Raw genomic sequence first — 17,538 nt, forward strand, 5'->3', positions numbered from 1 at the left:
TAGTTCAGAGGACATCACTATTTTTAATTTTATATAATGCAATGCCAAATTTTGTCAGTTAAGGACACAGGAACTTGTATGTTGATATTTTATTTGTAAGTAAATTATGGTGTTTTCTTACTTTTTATTATTATTTATAACTTCATTTTTCACAGAGTAATGCATATCCTAACTTCAGCTAATTTTTAACAAGTTTTGGTGAAAGGAAATACTGTAATAGCATTTCTCAATTATTTTATGACTGAGTGTCTGATGTAAAAACGAAATAGAACAACTAAAAACCAATTAGTAATGTTTAAACTTTAAATTAGCAAGATATATACATGAATATTAAAATACATAATGACAAAAAGTAGTGTACTTTTATTTAATAACAAAAATATACATATTGAATAAGATATTACTTTGATAATGAATACACTATTCAAGTAATCAAAAATAATTCTAATTTATAATTTTGAAAATAAAGCTTAACACAGTAAATATGAAATGAGAAAATCAGACCTCAATCTATAAAAAAAAAATTTCTTAAGTGGCTTTTATAGAAACTTTACACATACTTTATTATACAATCATAATAATCCAGATTTTTACTTGAATTATATGTAAGTGTACCAGTTTCAATTTACATGAGATAGACTGCATTTAGTAATATTTAAAAATTAAGAGCCAAACAAATTGGTTAATACACTTTAAAATGTTTTTAATGTACATTAACTTTGATTTTTCTGTGAATTACAATTTTATTTGACTAAATGCTGTTGTTTTTCAAACAGTATTTAAACTTTTGCATTCCATAACAAAGATCATCAACTTTTTATACACTTGAACAAAAAAAGAGAATTAGTTCACAATATGTTTTGTGATTTCAACCAAGAAACTAAGTACATAACATACTTGAAGTTTATGGCCCATTGCTGCCTTTACTCATGAATATTTCTCATTGGACAAGACAAAGATATCTCTTAGAGCAGGGGTTCCCAACCAGTGGGTCGCGAAGCCTTGGCAGGGGGTCGCGTAGTCTTGTTAGAAGTAGCTTGGGATAACATTAATTTTATTTCATCAATTACATTTTTTTTTGGTTTCGGTGCAAAGCAAAACGTGTGCTACGTTAGTTCAATGTCATTAGGTGATATTATGGGTGTATGTATGCGTGCCTGTGAGTGAATGTGCCTGTGTGAATGTGGATGTGTCTGCTAGTGAGTAGCGAGTATGTGAGTGCACGCGTATGTACGTATGCTTGTGTGTCTGTTTAGCTGTGATTAATTGTGTGTGTGCTCGCTGTCGACACGTGAGTCACATGTCCGTTGCTGATTGGTGGATGAAGAATCGCGCGACTGGCCACGCTCCCTTCCCTCCTAATACTTACCCCATCATTACTCTACCTGCACCCCCCACAAGTAGTCAGTGTAAGATCTACAGTTGCTAAAGCGTTCATAATTCAACATTTTTATTTTATTTTAACAAGGAAATAAGTAAGCAGTAGAGGTGAGTTGTGTCCATGGCTAAACGGCGCAGATACTGAGAATGCTACCTCAACATTGGCTTCACCACTGTGCTCGCCAACGACGGCATCGAGAAACCAGAGTGTGTTTTTTGTGCAATGCTGTCCTGAGTGCAGAGTCAATGAAACCATCAAAACTCAAGCGTCATCTCGAGAAGAAACATCCAGAACACGCAAAGAAGGGTTTTGATTTCTTCAAACGGCATGAACGGTGTCTTAAAAGCCAAAGAATCGATAGAAGTGGGTCGTTTCAGCAGCAGAGTGCAGCCGTAGTGGAAGCTTCATATGAGATTGCATTCGAAATTGGTGAACAAAAAAAGCCTAACACGATTGGAGAAACACTTCTTAAACCCTGCATGATGAAAGCAGTAAATCTTATTCTTGGAGAAGCCAGTGCAAAGAAGATGCAGCAAGTATCCCTGCCAAATAATACTATACAGAGGCGCATTTCTAAAATGTCTATGGATGTGAAGGAACAGGTTTTGACTGAAATCAAGGGTTCCCCTTTGTTCTCCTTTCAGCAGATGTAAGTTCATGTTCTCAGTTGCTTGTCTTCGTGAGATACATTAATTCAGGTGACATCAAAGACGAATTCTTATTCTGCAATGCACTTGAAACCACAACAAAAGCTGATGATGTTATGGAAAAAGTTTCAACTTTTTTTCAAGACGAAGATCTTCAATGGGAAAACGTATGTGGGGTTTGTACGGATGGGGCACCGGCTATGCTGGGATTGAAATCAGGATTCCAGTCGAAAGTGAAGAAGCTAGCACCTCAAGCAAAGGGCATCCACTGCATGATTCGCCGATATGTTCTCGCCAGTAAGACTCTCCCTGCCTCTCTGCAGGAAGTGCTTGAATCTGTAATCAAAATTGTAAATTATGCGAAGACTCAAGCACTCAACGCTCGCCTATTCAAAGAACTATGCAAAGACATCAATGCTGACCACGAAGTCCTTCTCTTCTACACAGCAGTACGTTGGTTGTCGAAAGGAAACGTTATTAATCGTGTCTTTGAAATGAAAGATGAAATAAAGCTATTCCTGGAGACTCAAGAAAGGAAAGATCTTTTAGCTCACTTCGAAGATGAAGCATGGAATAAAAGGGTTGCGTACCTAGCCGACATTTTTGACCAGCTGAAAAAGCTCAATTTGAAGCTTCAAGGAAGGGAAACACATGTTCTCCTTTTTTCAAGATAGTCTTCGGGCCTTTGTTTCCAAACTGCAGAACTGGTGTCGGAAAACCAATCTTGGAAACATCGCTATGTTTGAAAAACTTTGTGAAGTGACGGATGAGTCTCAGATCCAACTGGATCAGTTCCTCAAGGATGAGATTACCGAACATTTCAGTCTCTAGAAAAGGAAGTCGAGCGTTACTTCCCTGAGCTATCACAGGAACAGGAGGCCCTGGTAAGGAACCCATTTTGTACTGAACTTGATGTATCCAGCATCCCAGATGATATCCAAGATGAATTTCTGGATCTAAGGAACGACTCTTCAGCTCGTGATCTCTTCAAGGTGAAATCCGTGACTCAGTTCTGGTGCGCTATGTATCAGTCATACTCCAAAGTCAGCATGATAGCTTTACGTGTCCTTGTTCCATTTGCTTCTACCTACTTGTGTGAGGCAGGATTTTCCACTCTTGTCAATATAAAAACAAAGAATAGGAACAGACTGGATGTTGGAGATGACATGAGACTGGCTCTAACAAATGCTCGGCCACGAATTTCAAAGCTTGCTGCTGAAATGCAACATCAGGCATCTCACTAGCTGGGTTGGATAGCTGTTCAAACCTATGTTAATATTATTTTAAGAAATATATGTTCTTTTTGTGAATTCAGTTTGGACCAATGTGATTTAATTTGCTAATAAATAATTACAGAATTTTTAAATATTTTTTTTTAGATGTTTCTTTCCCTCTCCTTCACAGAAAATAAAATAAAAATTAAGCTGCTGATAGTAAGCCCTAAGTAGGGGGTCACATTGGTTTCAAACTTTTAGGTAAGGGGTCGCGAGTGCCAAAAGGTTGGGAACCCCTGTCTTAGAGTGTAATGTAAAATGTAGGAATAAATTATAAGTTATAATGAAAGTCTACCATAAAGATAACTGCTGATTCTAAATTAACACAAAATTTTAAAAAATACAAATATTCTTTCTAGGAGTAGGTAAATGATAGTAAAATACACATGTTCGTGTATAATTAAAAATTATACTATATATTTAAAAATTCTTGGACACTTGTGTTTAGTCATAAATAAATAGGTACTAAAGTTACCAAGAACAACTTGTTTTTGTTTATGCAGTAAATAGTTTTAGTTCATATCGATCTGTAGTTACCATTACACTTGACTTGTTTCAACACTTTAATGTACAGTAAATGATGTGTTAGAAAATCAAAACACATCAAGTGTAATAGTGTAGATCAGTCTCAAACAAAAAAAAATTTAAACAGAAAATAGGCTGTTGTTTTTAACTGTAGTATTTAATACATATATAATGTTTATTTATAACAGTAACTTTTTTTTTAATCAGACAGGCATTTACATGCATTAATTAGAAGTTTAAAAAATAGTTTTTGAAATCATTATAAAATTTTCTTAAACTGTATGAGCTTAGGCACAATTTGTATATATTTTCTTCATTCAGTGCAATTCATTTTATTTATACAGATATTTCCTGAACTTATTCTCTTTCATAGTTAAAGTATTCATTCAAAAATACAAATTAAAAGTTAAAAAAAATTGATATATTTGATCGAATGATATTTTATGTAAGAAGAGGCACATGGACAGGTTAAAGAGCATCTTTAACCTAGAACTATTGACCAGAGGGAGAATAACTAGTTAGTAGCACTTACACAGTTGGTTTTAACCAAGTAGCAAAATTTACTGTTGTTTTTTACAAAATCATTAAACAGAAATGGCAGACCATGCTGATCATTCCACCATTCCTAATTGTATTTATTACATTGTTTTTGTTTATTTAGCACAAAGCTAAACAAAAGATTATCTCCTCTTGATCATAAAAAGGTTATCTGTGCTCTGCCCACAACTGGTACAAAAAACTGGTTTCTAATAGTACCAGTCTGTAGACATACCAATGTATCACTGAGGGGACACTTATTACATTAAGATATTGGTATGCCCTATCAAGCGAATTTCCTGCCTCTAACATGTTTTAGGAAAAAGAAAAAAAAATTTTACACACAAATTATGAGATTTTGTTGAAGACGTTATTTCAAATAAGGTACACAATATAAAAAAATCAGAATATTTATATTATTTCTTGTTTACAACCATTTTAAAAATAAACATATAAATGTGACAATCTGAATTTCTTAGTAACTAAATAAATGATAGGTAGTTAAAAGCAATGAAATTATACTACGTAGTTAAGCTCATAGATGCTTGATCCAAGATAGTTATCAAATACACTATCCATAATCATATACAATGGTTCACATGTTAAATTCAGAGCTTAAGATTAATTGCAGTTTATTTCTTATATCATTTGCTACTATGTATTTGTGAGAGATGGGAAGTTTGTCACTTGTGGTCCTGAAGTTTAAATACAGAAGCAGGGTGAATGCTCAACAAACCTCAAGATTAAGGCTAAAGAACATTACACCAGAAGTTACAAAATATTACTAAGAAAGAACAAGTGCACCACTGCATTCAAATATAGAAAGGTAAGTCTCTGGTTAAAATTAATATTATAGTGATTTTTATGTTTGTGCACTTTGTTTTGTAAATTATAGATATTACGTGGTATGCCAACAAAAGTATGCTCTAGAGAATAAACTAAGTTTTCAGAGTCAGTCTAAGCATTTCTTAGCTCTTTTGTTTCTTGTAATATTAGAAGAACTTGTCATTGACATAAATGTATTTATTAACAGTAATGATCACAGACGGGATTTTCCAGAGGAAATTTCATCATAGGTGGTTTTGTCTAATGGAAGGTACTTTCCCAGTTTCACATCAAGGTAATACAAAGGGTCTTTCACAACATCCAGGTTATAACCTTCTTTTTGTAAGTTGAATTTCTTCAGTTTGAATGTTCCTATGGTTAAAAAGAAAGAGTATCAAACTGGTTAACAAACAAATTCTTTTTTCACTAACTTCAATGATCATTGGAGAGCAAATGCTACCAATAAAAATCCATCATCCACAGAACATAGTTTTATGATGTAAATGCCTTTTCTAAGCTGGGAAAGCATAGTATAATTAATTATACTTCTCATAAGACATTAGTGCTAGGACTTAATAGTTCTAAAAATCAGTTGATTTCGGCTTTTCAAAACTGAGTTTTTTAATAATATTTCAATATGCAAACATTGCATTTTACTCAATATAGAGCTCATCAGACCAGCTAAGACACAATATACACAGTAGATATTGGAATAGTATCTATTTAAGCCATTTGTGACAACAACAATAATGATGGTGTGAAAGCTTTTTCTAAGCTGGTAACGTAAACCATAGTTAATTATACTTGTCATAAAACATTATTATTAGGTTTATTGTATTTTTGAACACATTTTTTATCCAGTCCCTTAGGGTTTTTCTTCTTGAAAAACTAATGGATAATGTAGTGTTGAAAAATGACAACTATAATTAAATACTGTTTTTTTTAGTTCAAAAACCTTTTAAGCAAACAACATGCAATGTTTTTCTAGTTATGAGGAAATTCCTTTCAATTTTAACCTGAATGACCACAGAAAGGAGAAACTATATCTGAATATAGTTAATATGAGGCAGTTAAACAGCAGCAATAAATACAAAAATATACACACATGAAGTTAGTTTATGTTGACTTAAATACTTATAAGTCTTACGCTTTTTGAAAATATCATACCAGGCAGACAGAAAAGCACAAACCAAGAATATGAACTTCTTACCTGTTTTTTCTAGTTTGTCAACAATACGGATAAATATTGGCATAGAGTATGTAGGAAGTAGTTTCCTCAAATTTTGTGCCAAAGTGTCAAAACTGACTTTATGTTCAATGTTGATGATTGCAGCCATGCCAGCCCTCCCTTCAGCACCTACAATGAAAAAAGCCAGTGGACAATAAAGTGTCAAAAGTTAAATTTATGACCATTTAAAACATAATTAGAGTAATTATTATTATTTCAGTTTTTGTACAAATATTCTAAATGAAAAAACATTATAATCATAGAAATTTGGAAGCTTTATCTGTCTGAAATTAACAGTATAAAAAATTAATTCCCCCTGATGGGTACATGGTAAGGTTATAGACTTGCAACACTAGAATACAGGGTTTGATTCCCATTAGTAGATGGAATGCAAACAGCCAATTGTATACCTTTGCAAAAAAAAGAAAAAAGATTGCTACAATCTCAACATCAGAAGTTAGAAGGAAAATATAGTGATCCAGCTGAATCAATGTAAATTTAAATTTTTGTAATGCATTATGCTTAAACAATTATGAAATAATTTGTAAGATATGAATCTACTTTGGTCAATTTAGCATATTTCAGTAGTGTTATTGTTAGCCATTAGGTGCTGTTAGGATCTTGCCTCTCAAATGTTGTTAAATGTTCTCACTATCTCATTATACTTTCAACATTTAATGAAACCAAATGTATATGAAAACAAACAGTCTAAATTCCTGATTTCCTTGTTTAAAGTATTTTTTGAATTTTGCACAAAGCTACACGATGGCTATCTGTGCTAGCCGTCTCCAATTTAGCAGTGCAAGACGAGAGGGAAGGCAACTAGTCATCACCACCCACTGCCAACCCTTGGGCTATTCTTTTACCAATGAATAGTGGGGATTGACTGTTACATTATAATGCCCTCACAGCTGAAAGGGCAAGCATTTTTGGTGTGACAGGGTTTTGAACATACAACCCTCAGATTATGAGTTGAGCACTGTAACCACCTGGCCATGATGGGCTGTGTGAAGTAAGAGAATTGAAACAAAGTTTAAGATTTTTTTGTGTGATAAAATATTTCAAATAAAGATCATAAAAGTTTCAAAATCAAGAATTATCTTAATATTATAGAAAGAAAAATAAATGATATAGTTATTAGACTGATTCTCTGTCTCCTTGTTTCAAATTAAAAAAATATTTTAATTAATTATCTGTCTATTAAGTGTGTTACTTTAAATAGTTTACACATTCAAATTATTTACACCAAATTTAATTAATGATACTGGAGTAGTTTAATAATTTACTGTAATCAAATTTCCAATAATCTAGGACAAATGGGGAAAGGGTTTCATTAATTTAACTATTAAGTCCAAAGTTCTTAAAACTTGTATAGTTCTAAACTTTTATTTATGTAAAAAGAGACTGAACAGGTAAGCAATTTCATTTCATACTATAAGGACTATTATTAACCAAATGCATTGGGGGTTGGTCCATTGAACCAGTCCCATTTTGGAGAAGCAATGTTGACTTTATTTTCTAATTTACTGTGTGTATCTACAGAATATTTGACAAGTTTTGGCGGCATGTACAAGTCTGTACTATACAAAAAAAAAATCAAATATGTTATAAACACGCATATATATACACACACACACACACACACTCAAGATATGACTATGAATTGCCAACATCAGTCTAACTCAGATTTTAACAAACTGGATTGCAATTTGATATTTGTGTTAGGAATAAGAATACTTTTATCCATCATATTGTTTGAATATTTCTTTTAAGTAACCTCTAGGAACTTCAAAATGCATATCTACAGTTTTTTTCAGTAATCCTGTTTAACATATCTGGTATATACTCTTCTCTACAACAAAATGCTGCACTAAATAAATAGTATAAAATAAAATAAAATTGATAGCTAGAACTCTGACACCAAATACATAATACTGTGTTGAGTAGCACTCTTTAAAAGTTGTGGCATGTGTACTTTGACCCCCGCCCTTGCACATAAGGTTAATTTATGAAATACAATTAAAACTAAACAATGTTTGAAATTGAAGATTATTGGTAATCACAATTATAAACCACCTACACTGTGTAACATGCAAAATCTATGATTAATAAACTAAACTTTTAACTTTATATACTATGCAGTTACTACATCTCAAAATTCCAGTCTTATTAACCTGATTGATATTTCTACATCAAACACCACACACACTCTATAAGGTCAGGATTTTGATGTGCAGCAGCTTTAGATACATTCAGTAAGCTTATCTAACTGGTGTCTTTACATCATTCACCACATGGTCAGTAAAGTTAAGAATCTGTCTTATCTCAGATTTCAGCAAACTTGCCTACCTGGTATTTCTACACCATACACCACACAGTCTGTTAGGTTAAGAACCTGGCTAATAGCACTTTCTACTTCCATTGTTGATACGTTTTCTCCTTTCCATCTGAAAGTGTCACCTGTTCTGTCCTTAAAGTATATATAACCATTTTCATCCATCACCATTATGTCACCTGAAAATGACAAATGTAGCTGATAATCCTCATTTCTCGAGAGAGAGTAACAGATATAAAGAATACTAATTTTTGTATACTACTAGAAATAGTTCTGTGCACTGATGACAGTTTTTAAAGTTTCATGATGATTTTATCATTAACAGTTCCTGAGGTTTCATTTTTCACTATGGAACTGCCAAATATTACTTACAATAGCATGTTTCTATAGAAGCACATTCATTTTACAGAACAAAGTGTTTGATGTACTACACATATCAAACATAAAGTCTCTATTACATGCCAGTCTATTCATGTCAGATTTAATAATTTATAACAATAAAATGTTATGCAAATCATGTCATGTAACTATAGAAACACTGAATGGATATAAAAAGGAAGCCCATACTTATAGAAATACATGTGATTAAGTAACATGAAAAAAAACTATTATAAACCAGCAGTGTGTACAACTTTTTAATTAATCAAAGGATGTTTTTTTTTCATTTCACAAAATACTATTAGACACGAGGAGCTAAATCTATTATGTTACACCTAACATTTCATTATCAAAATAATATGTAACCATTTTATCTAACAATTCATCAGTTTCTGTTCTTGTTTTATCCATGTATATGTATAATAATGCATAATTCTTCAAGTACACTAAAATAAACCATTATAATTTTATATAAATATAATTAGTATTTTAAAATGTTGGTAAAATGCTATAATTATAGAACATAAGAACAAATAGTATTTATTACAGAACTAATTTGAGCCAACAGATTATAGAATATATGGTACTCTCTAGTACATCAATTTGTTGTTATAGCTCAAGTTTGGTAGGAATATTACACAGGCCCTACAAATCATTTTTAAGAATAAATATACTAAACAGAATAGGCTATCAAATGAAAATATGTTTTTATAAACTCATTGGCCAGGTAAATATAGGTCTTTGTTGACTTTATGACTAATTTCTTTGGCAAGTAAGTAATTTTCAAACCTCAACCACTTATAAAATCACAGTATTACTGGGAATGAAATAGATTTCTTATGCTTTACCACAGAATACTTATCAACTTATCAAGTTTTTATTATTAAAGAACGTTAACAGCATTTTACCTCACCAAAGCCTGTTTAATAATGTTTTTAAGAAACAAAAACACTGAAAGTTTGAGTAAATTATGTTAAAATAAATTTTAATATGCAAATAAGTAAGCTGTGTGATGTAAATAGCCAATATTAGAAATATTAAAAAGGAGACCTACAGCAATAGGGAATCAAGTTTCATAAAATCTTAAAAGCACATCAACTCCAATTTATGCAATCCACTGATTGGCAAGATTTCCTTATGCTTTACTTATGATAGTCCACAAGTGGCAGTCCAGTATAGTACAGTAATACCACCTAGTCTATTGCAACCAAGATAAAGTATAATGCATTCGAGATTGCTAGTGTGATTAGTTTGACAAAAGCACACCTGACTGAGCAAGACTAGCCACAAAGTAGGATCCTGTGTAAACTAGAAGGGATCCTGGAAGGGAAAGAAGAAGCAAAATGAGTAATGAAAATACTCATCCCTCTTAATAATATAGCAGATGTGGTCTATATAGTTACAGGAGGGGTAACTGAAAACCCTCAGAGGTAGATACTGCCAGATAATGCATATACTGTAAGATAAAAGAATTTGGGAGGTACACATACTCACCCACACAATGTACTTCAGTGGACAAATTCAACTGGGTCACTAAGGATATAGAAATGTGACATCTGATGAGTAACTGGGAATAAGCCTAGGAAACTGAAGGGCTACAATGAATAAAAATACCATTGACTAGCACCTCTTAAAAGCTTTAATATGGGCAACATAACATTTCAAGGCCCTCACTGGAGATAACAAATGATTGGAATCTGATCAGTCATAGAGGTAAGAAATAATAGATTAATCGGTGAAAAGGATTTATTTCCTTCCCTGGCTACCAGTATCTTAGGTAGAAAGATAAAACATCTTTTCCATGTACAGCACAAACAACTCTGATCAGTGATATCCACAGGCCAGCAGCAACAAAAAATAAACCTTAAGGGAAAGGGGATACATGGAACATGAGACCAAGGGCTTTAACAGATGTTGAGAAAGAACATGTAATAGGATACTTATATACCAGTTAAGTAACTGAAACAGTTGTCTGGTATGAAGGACCCAAAACAACTTGAGAGGGCCAGACAGCAGTGAAAACTCAAACATTTCCACCTCTTCAAGTGGTAGCCAATATGGCCACCTAATATAGAGATTGTGGAAGATGTGAAATCCTTGTCAAAGAGGCAGGTCATAAACAGAGCTATAGTTGGTATGTCTGCATGAAATTAGTTCACATTCTTGCCAGTGGCAATACACAACTGTTGATACAAGTGCCATTTCTGTTGATGAATGTCTATTGGTGGATGACATACAAACTGAAAGAAGTACATGACAACCATAGAAATTAAACCCAGATGCTGCATAAATTCCATGTGTGAAGCTTTTGAGCTTAAGATGGATGGATGTAAGATGTTGGTTTGTAGTTGCTTCAAAAAAGATGGCCAAAGAAGAAGTGGAATAGGTGGACACTTCTGAAGGTACCACAAAAGTGGAAACCAGGATTGAGCTGGCCAATTTGATGCTACCAACAAAACATAACAAGGAGTTGAACAAATCATTGCTATGATTCTGGGTAACAGAAGAACTGGTGAGTAGCCATATAGGTGCAATCCAGTACAATCCTAACTAAATGCATCTGCTGCTAATGTCTGAGAGTGATATTCCAGAGACTAAATCTAATGGAAAAATCCCTCAATAGAGCATCCATTCTGTCAGGAAAATCTGGTTTGGTTGAGGCAGTTGGTCCACCATCAAATTCATTACCACTGGAACATGGCAAGCTAGTAAGATGATATGAGTGGGCCCAATATAAAATATCCAAGGTTTAAAATTGAAGAGACCTGCATTGCGTCCTCTCTGGACAGGAAATGTAAGACACCACCATAGAATTGTTAAAGTGAAGCATGATGATTTTGCCTCTCAATAATTCCAGACTTTGAAGCATTGCCCTTTGAACAGCACAAAGTTCTAAAACAATGATGTAGAGGAAAGCCTTGTCATCTGTCCATAGGCCTGGGAATTCTTGAACATTGAGATATGCACCCTATCCCTGAAGCAAGGCAACAGTGAAGAGATGGATCTCTGGGCAAGGTGGCAGCAAAGGATCACCTATTACAGTATTGTTCTGATCCAACTACCACTTAAGATTCCAAATAAGGAGGCTGTGGATCACTGTTCATGTTCCAGTAATTATGCAGAGATGATTGAAGAGTTCTTACATGTTCTTGTCTCAAATGGATGAGGGGTTCAAGCAATATGCACATTACCAAAAGAGAAAGAACCATCTGCACAGTGGGGAGAATAAAATATGAGTCAGACTTGCCTGTTCTATAGCAAGGAGCTGGAAGGGAGTTGACTGAGCCAGACCAAAATATATGTTGAAAAAAAAAAACAGATGGATGATATATTGCTTTGGCTTTCTTGGTTTTGATAAGAAATCCTGTCTTGATTGTTTTGGAAAGCATTATCTGAGTGCTACTTTTTGCCAACTGATAAGATGTTGTCAGCAGTAGCCAGTTGTTCATTTAATGCTGTATGCATAGATGGAGGTGATGAGGAAAAGTTTGTATGATTCAGCAGAACATATAAAGTGCCAATGCCAGTCTGAACAGCAGAGTCCTGAAATGCAGCATCTGACCCTTGTGCATAAGACACAGGATAACTCCATCACTGGACCATGTAGATAGGTTTTGGCAATATCAAACTTGGTTATCTGCAGTCCTGGCAAAAATGCCAATGTAGAGTGAAGAATGATACCATTGTGAACTTTGGACTATCTAGGGATAGATTTAGACAAGAAAGATGAATCACTAAATGCCAATCTCCCATCTTCTTAGGCACAACAAATAGACAGGAATTAAACTTTGGAAAAACTGGAACAAACCTTTCCGTTGCCCCCAAGTGACATCAATCTTTGATTCCAAACACCCATAAAAATCAAGAATTGCACAAAAGGGACCTCATGTAACTCACAGAGGGCAGCAGCAGGTAGATAAACACCCTTCAACACTGCCTCTCTACCCAAAACAAATCTTAAAAACATACCAGCCAAGAAACTGGGGAAAGTGCAGAAGCTGACAACTGACCCAAGGCAGATGCTGACAATGGTTCCAACTTGTCATAAAATTGATGTGGCAATTTGCTAAGATATTTCCAAAAACAAGGTGTAGGGTTGAATCCTAGGAAATTATGATCTGTTCAAATTGATCACAGACTCTGTTCTGGAACTTCACATTTCCAGGCATGGGTCTAATTCTCTGAGAGTCTAATTATGCTTCTATTTGACAATGATAGGATAAAACACGTTGTTCTGACAAACTTGGCAGACAAGGTACAGCAGTACCTTCACATAACTGAAAAGTAAACCTCCTTGCATGCACCACAACATCAGGGGATGAAGGGAGAACTAAGTACTCACCCTCAGACGTTTTCACCATCAAGGAAGGCACAGATTCATAAAAACTGTAGAAAGACCCAAAACATCACACATTCAGTTTATCGCATTAAGAAAAGGAGCTAGAGTCAGTTGATCCACACTGTCCTCATAAAAAGCTGAATAGAATAAAGTAAGGAGATGAAAGTTGTGAAATTAAATTCTCTACAGAATGTCCAGGAGTAGAGCCCCCTGGAAAAACACCATCAGATCAATAGAGACTGAACCCCCCTTCCCAGAATGCACCAGACCTAACTTTTTAAATCCATAACTGTTTACTTGTTCTCATGGTATTACTTTCATGATGTCCTAATAATTATCACCGTACCTTATAAAATTTCCAGTCAGTTTATAAAAAGTGGATAATAACATGGTTTGGATGAATTTAGTTCACAACACTGCTAATAGCAATCATAATTCACTTTGTATTGTGTAAACAACAAAAACCCAGCACTCTCAAACAAAATCACTTCTACAGTTATCAACCAACAATACTTAAAACTAAGATAACCATAGAACTCCAAACTAAAAAAATAAAAGTTCTCATTTAATTGTTTTGTGCTTGGCAAGTCAGACTGTACTAATTTAAAATAACTTTTTGTCAACTTTAGCATACTGATAAAATACTGAATTGCTTTCATAAATATCTAGTATTAATTTAAAAAAAATCAAAAACCGTTTGAAGAAAAGCAAGTAACAATAGTTAGGTAATAGTCAGTATAAGGTGTAATGGATTTACCATTATACATTTATTTTAATACCTACATTTGTTTAAGTTTGATGCACGTGACATATATTGGTGGATATGTATTGTGCAAGTCCTGCATGTTTTGTAAATTTGAAGAAGATTCTTGAGAGTAAGAATCAACATTTTTTAAATGAAGTTACCAATGTGTTTGAATAGTGTTGAACGTTCTAGAATCTCATATGTTTCACATAAAAGCACTTAGCTGAGAGACAGTAATATGATTATTATTAGACAACTACAGTCATCATGCTATAAGCCTTGGAAACTATAATTATGACTAATGCCTGTTGATTGAAAAAATACAGAATTGGACCTGGAACATTTACAGATTTTGAACATTACAAACCATTCATATTCATGAAATAACTTCAGATGTTAGCATTTATACGAAGACATTAAATGTCTTCATCAGTAAAAGCCAGCTCATAAGTGGCATTAATACAGTGAACTAGCTAACTTAAGCAAGGTGTAACAATATGAACTCAAAATTAATTTGCTCCTCATGGACCTGGACTGTCAATATATTAAGTTCTAGTCTGTAAGTTTGTAAAACTGTTGTATATACATCATTATTTGTAATATCTGTTGTTATAAATTGTATTGTATTGTTTTTTGTGTAATAAAATAAATTTGTGTTAAGAAAGAAAATTGTATCAATCTTGTTGGCAAATATCATAAAATTGATACATATCAAATTTGGATAACGACTAAATTAAAATTTCCAACTATTTGAAACCATAATATGTAATATACATAACATCATAAATTAGAGAGTCATCCAAGATAAATCATAATATGTAACACAAATTATAATAGTTAGGTCATCCCATCTGAGTAATTGTTAATGCTTAAACATTTTTCTTTGAAGAAAATTCTGAACTAGCCTAAACTTCATATGCTGGTCAAACCTTGTAAGATGTTATTGGGTGATGGCTTAAAATAGCAAAATAGCATGGACATTCAACTGATGAAATAATGCATTCTATTTTTTTATAAATAGAAGATAAGAAATGTATATTTCATTAACTATAATAGTGGCCAGGTTGATTTTTAGTTTTGTATTAAGAACATAGTTAATTCTGATAATTAAACTTAATTTGTAATTTATAACTTATAATTACACAAAAACCATATTTCTATTATAAAAGAAGCACCTGAGAGGAATGCCAAATCTCCTATACTGAAGACATTGTTGATAACTTTCTTGTTTGTTGCTTGGTCATTCACATATCCATCAAAATTACGAATTGGATCATTAGATATTATTTTTCCAACGAATTCACCAGGTTCTCCTACCAATGAAACAGAGAACAGTTACTAAAAACACAAGTTTCTTTCAAGAAATACAACATTCAGAATATACAGTTAACACAGAAGACAATTACCCCACACACTGTCAGACTCTGGGTTTCGATACTCATTATGGGCAGAGCATTGTGTAGCTTTGTGCTTAATTCTAAACAAACAGAAGACAATGTAAATTAATAGTTATTTGAACAAAATAGCAATTTTAAAGATCAGTCTAATATATTTAATAATTTTGATCTTTTTATAAAATATCTATATAATTTGTGAAAAATAACACCTCTAAAAATTTGGGTCTTTTTTGAGTTTTTTCTGACATCCAAGATCATATTTCATACAATTAGGTTACAATTTTAAAAACATGGTGCACTTGACAAGATATTGCTTGAACAACCAATATTTTAACATTTCCTCTTATTTATCAAAACTATTCTACATCTTCTTCATTATCTAAACTAGTTGCAAAATTGGATAAAAAATGTCTACTTTGCCAAAACTTTAAATTTTATATTATTAGTTTTTATCGTGTTCTCAGACTTTTTGTTTTCAAAAAAAGTTGTTTAAAAGTCTTTGATGGACTTAAAATCAATCTTTAGTAAATTTCAAAATAAAACCATTCATGAAAACTTCTAAAAACTGAACAAAGTTTTCACCATAAGTGAATAAAACTTTTTACACTATTAATTATTTTTTTCAAACTTAATAATTATTTCAACATTCTTGCTAAGATAAAATGTTTGGAACTGTGTTTATATACCTGGAATACAAAACTTAATCATATAATGTTATTAGTGTATAGGTTTTGGGTCATAAATGCACAATATATATTGTTTATCAAATAATATTACCACAGTATGAATGCTCACAATTTTCTCTGTTCTTCAAAAGTAACATTATTAAACTTTTTCATCATGTTTATTCACAAATAATTATTTCCATGAGAAACAGTATTTGACTGAGACAATCTCAGAATAGATAATTTGTTTTAATAAAAGAATATTCAAATGAGTTAATTGTTTTTTTTTTTGTTTTCTTATAGCAAAGCCACATCGAACTATCTGCTGAGTCCACCAAGGGGAATTGAACCTCTGATTTTAGGGTTGTAAATCCATAGACTTACTGTTGTACCAGTGGGGGAACAAATGAGTTAATAATGGCAGTTGTTATCCACCTTGCTCCTTTAGGTGTTTTTTTTCATGAAAGTTAATAATTATAGTTCAAAACTACTGATTAATGTGTTTTTATTTTCTAAATATTGAAGTAAAATTACATAATTTACTGTATTTAGCTATATGGGAATATTTCAGTCAATTTTATTTTATTAAATGCATTGAAATCATACAGAATTTTACTCAAGTGAAAATTTAAGTTCAATGGACTATTTCATTAGATAACACAAACACAACAGAATAAGCATGTATAGCAGAATCTGCTAAATTATGTTGAAAATATCAAACAGTAACATGAAGTAATTTTGCAAATTATAAATTATTAATAAATATTCCATTAATGCTTATATCATATTATATATTCAAATTTACAATAAAAAGTTTTGACTTCAATGAAAATACTTTTGAAATTTTGGAATTATATTCAAAGTGATATTGACCAATGAGAGAACTACCTTATTGGTTCTTATGTGCATCACACTGCTTTATAAAACAGATAGGCATTTAATCAAATTAATGATTATGGATGTTTATTTTTAAACAAACAAATAGAAAAAAAACTACTTAAGTTCCACACAGCTGCCATACAAACCTAAAAGTCTTTATCGTTAAAACATTTTTCTTACCAGGCTTACACTTCACACATAGACCTTTTGTATTTCTAATAGGCTCTCCAGTAGTCTCATCAATTCTGATAAGTGTTACTGGATACACTGTGGGAATGATTTGTGATATAAAACCTACAGCTCCTGTAGTGTTGTCTGAGTTGACTGAAAAAAACATAGTTTTGACATCAACCTTCATTCCAATCAGTTGATAAAATCCACTA

At 32.6% G+C, this 17,538-nt stretch overlaps 1 protein-coding gene across 1 annotated transcript in view; it reads right to left on the reverse strand.

The window, feature by feature from the left end:
- Positions 1–348: 348 nt before the first annotated feature.
- Positions 349–17,538, reverse strand: part of LOC143226242 (long-chain fatty acid transport protein 4-like) — a 71,270-nt gene continuing 54,080 nt past the window's right edge. The window contains exons 8-12 of the mRNA XM_076457008.1: positions 17,336–17,479; positions 15,390–15,527; positions 8,767–8,931; positions 6,400–6,546; positions 349–5,561 (exon numbers count right to left, since the gene is read on the reverse strand). Of these exons, the coding sequence (XP_076313123.1) occupies positions 5,404–5,561; positions 6,400–6,546; positions 8,767–8,931; positions 15,390–15,527; positions 17,336–17,479 (752 nt within the window). The 3' untranslated portion in view covers positions 349–5,403. The remainder of the gene's footprint in view (positions 5,562–6,399; positions 6,547–8,766; positions 8,932–15,389; positions 15,528–17,335; positions 17,480–17,538) is intronic.

This window comes from Tachypleus tridentatus, chromosome 1 (assembly GCF_004210375.1).
Source record: "Tachypleus tridentatus isolate NWPU-2018 chromosome 1, ASM421037v1, whole genome shotgun sequence".
Taxonomy (NCBI): Eukaryota; Metazoa; Arthropoda; class Merostomata; order Xiphosura; family Limulidae; genus Tachypleus; species Tachypleus tridentatus.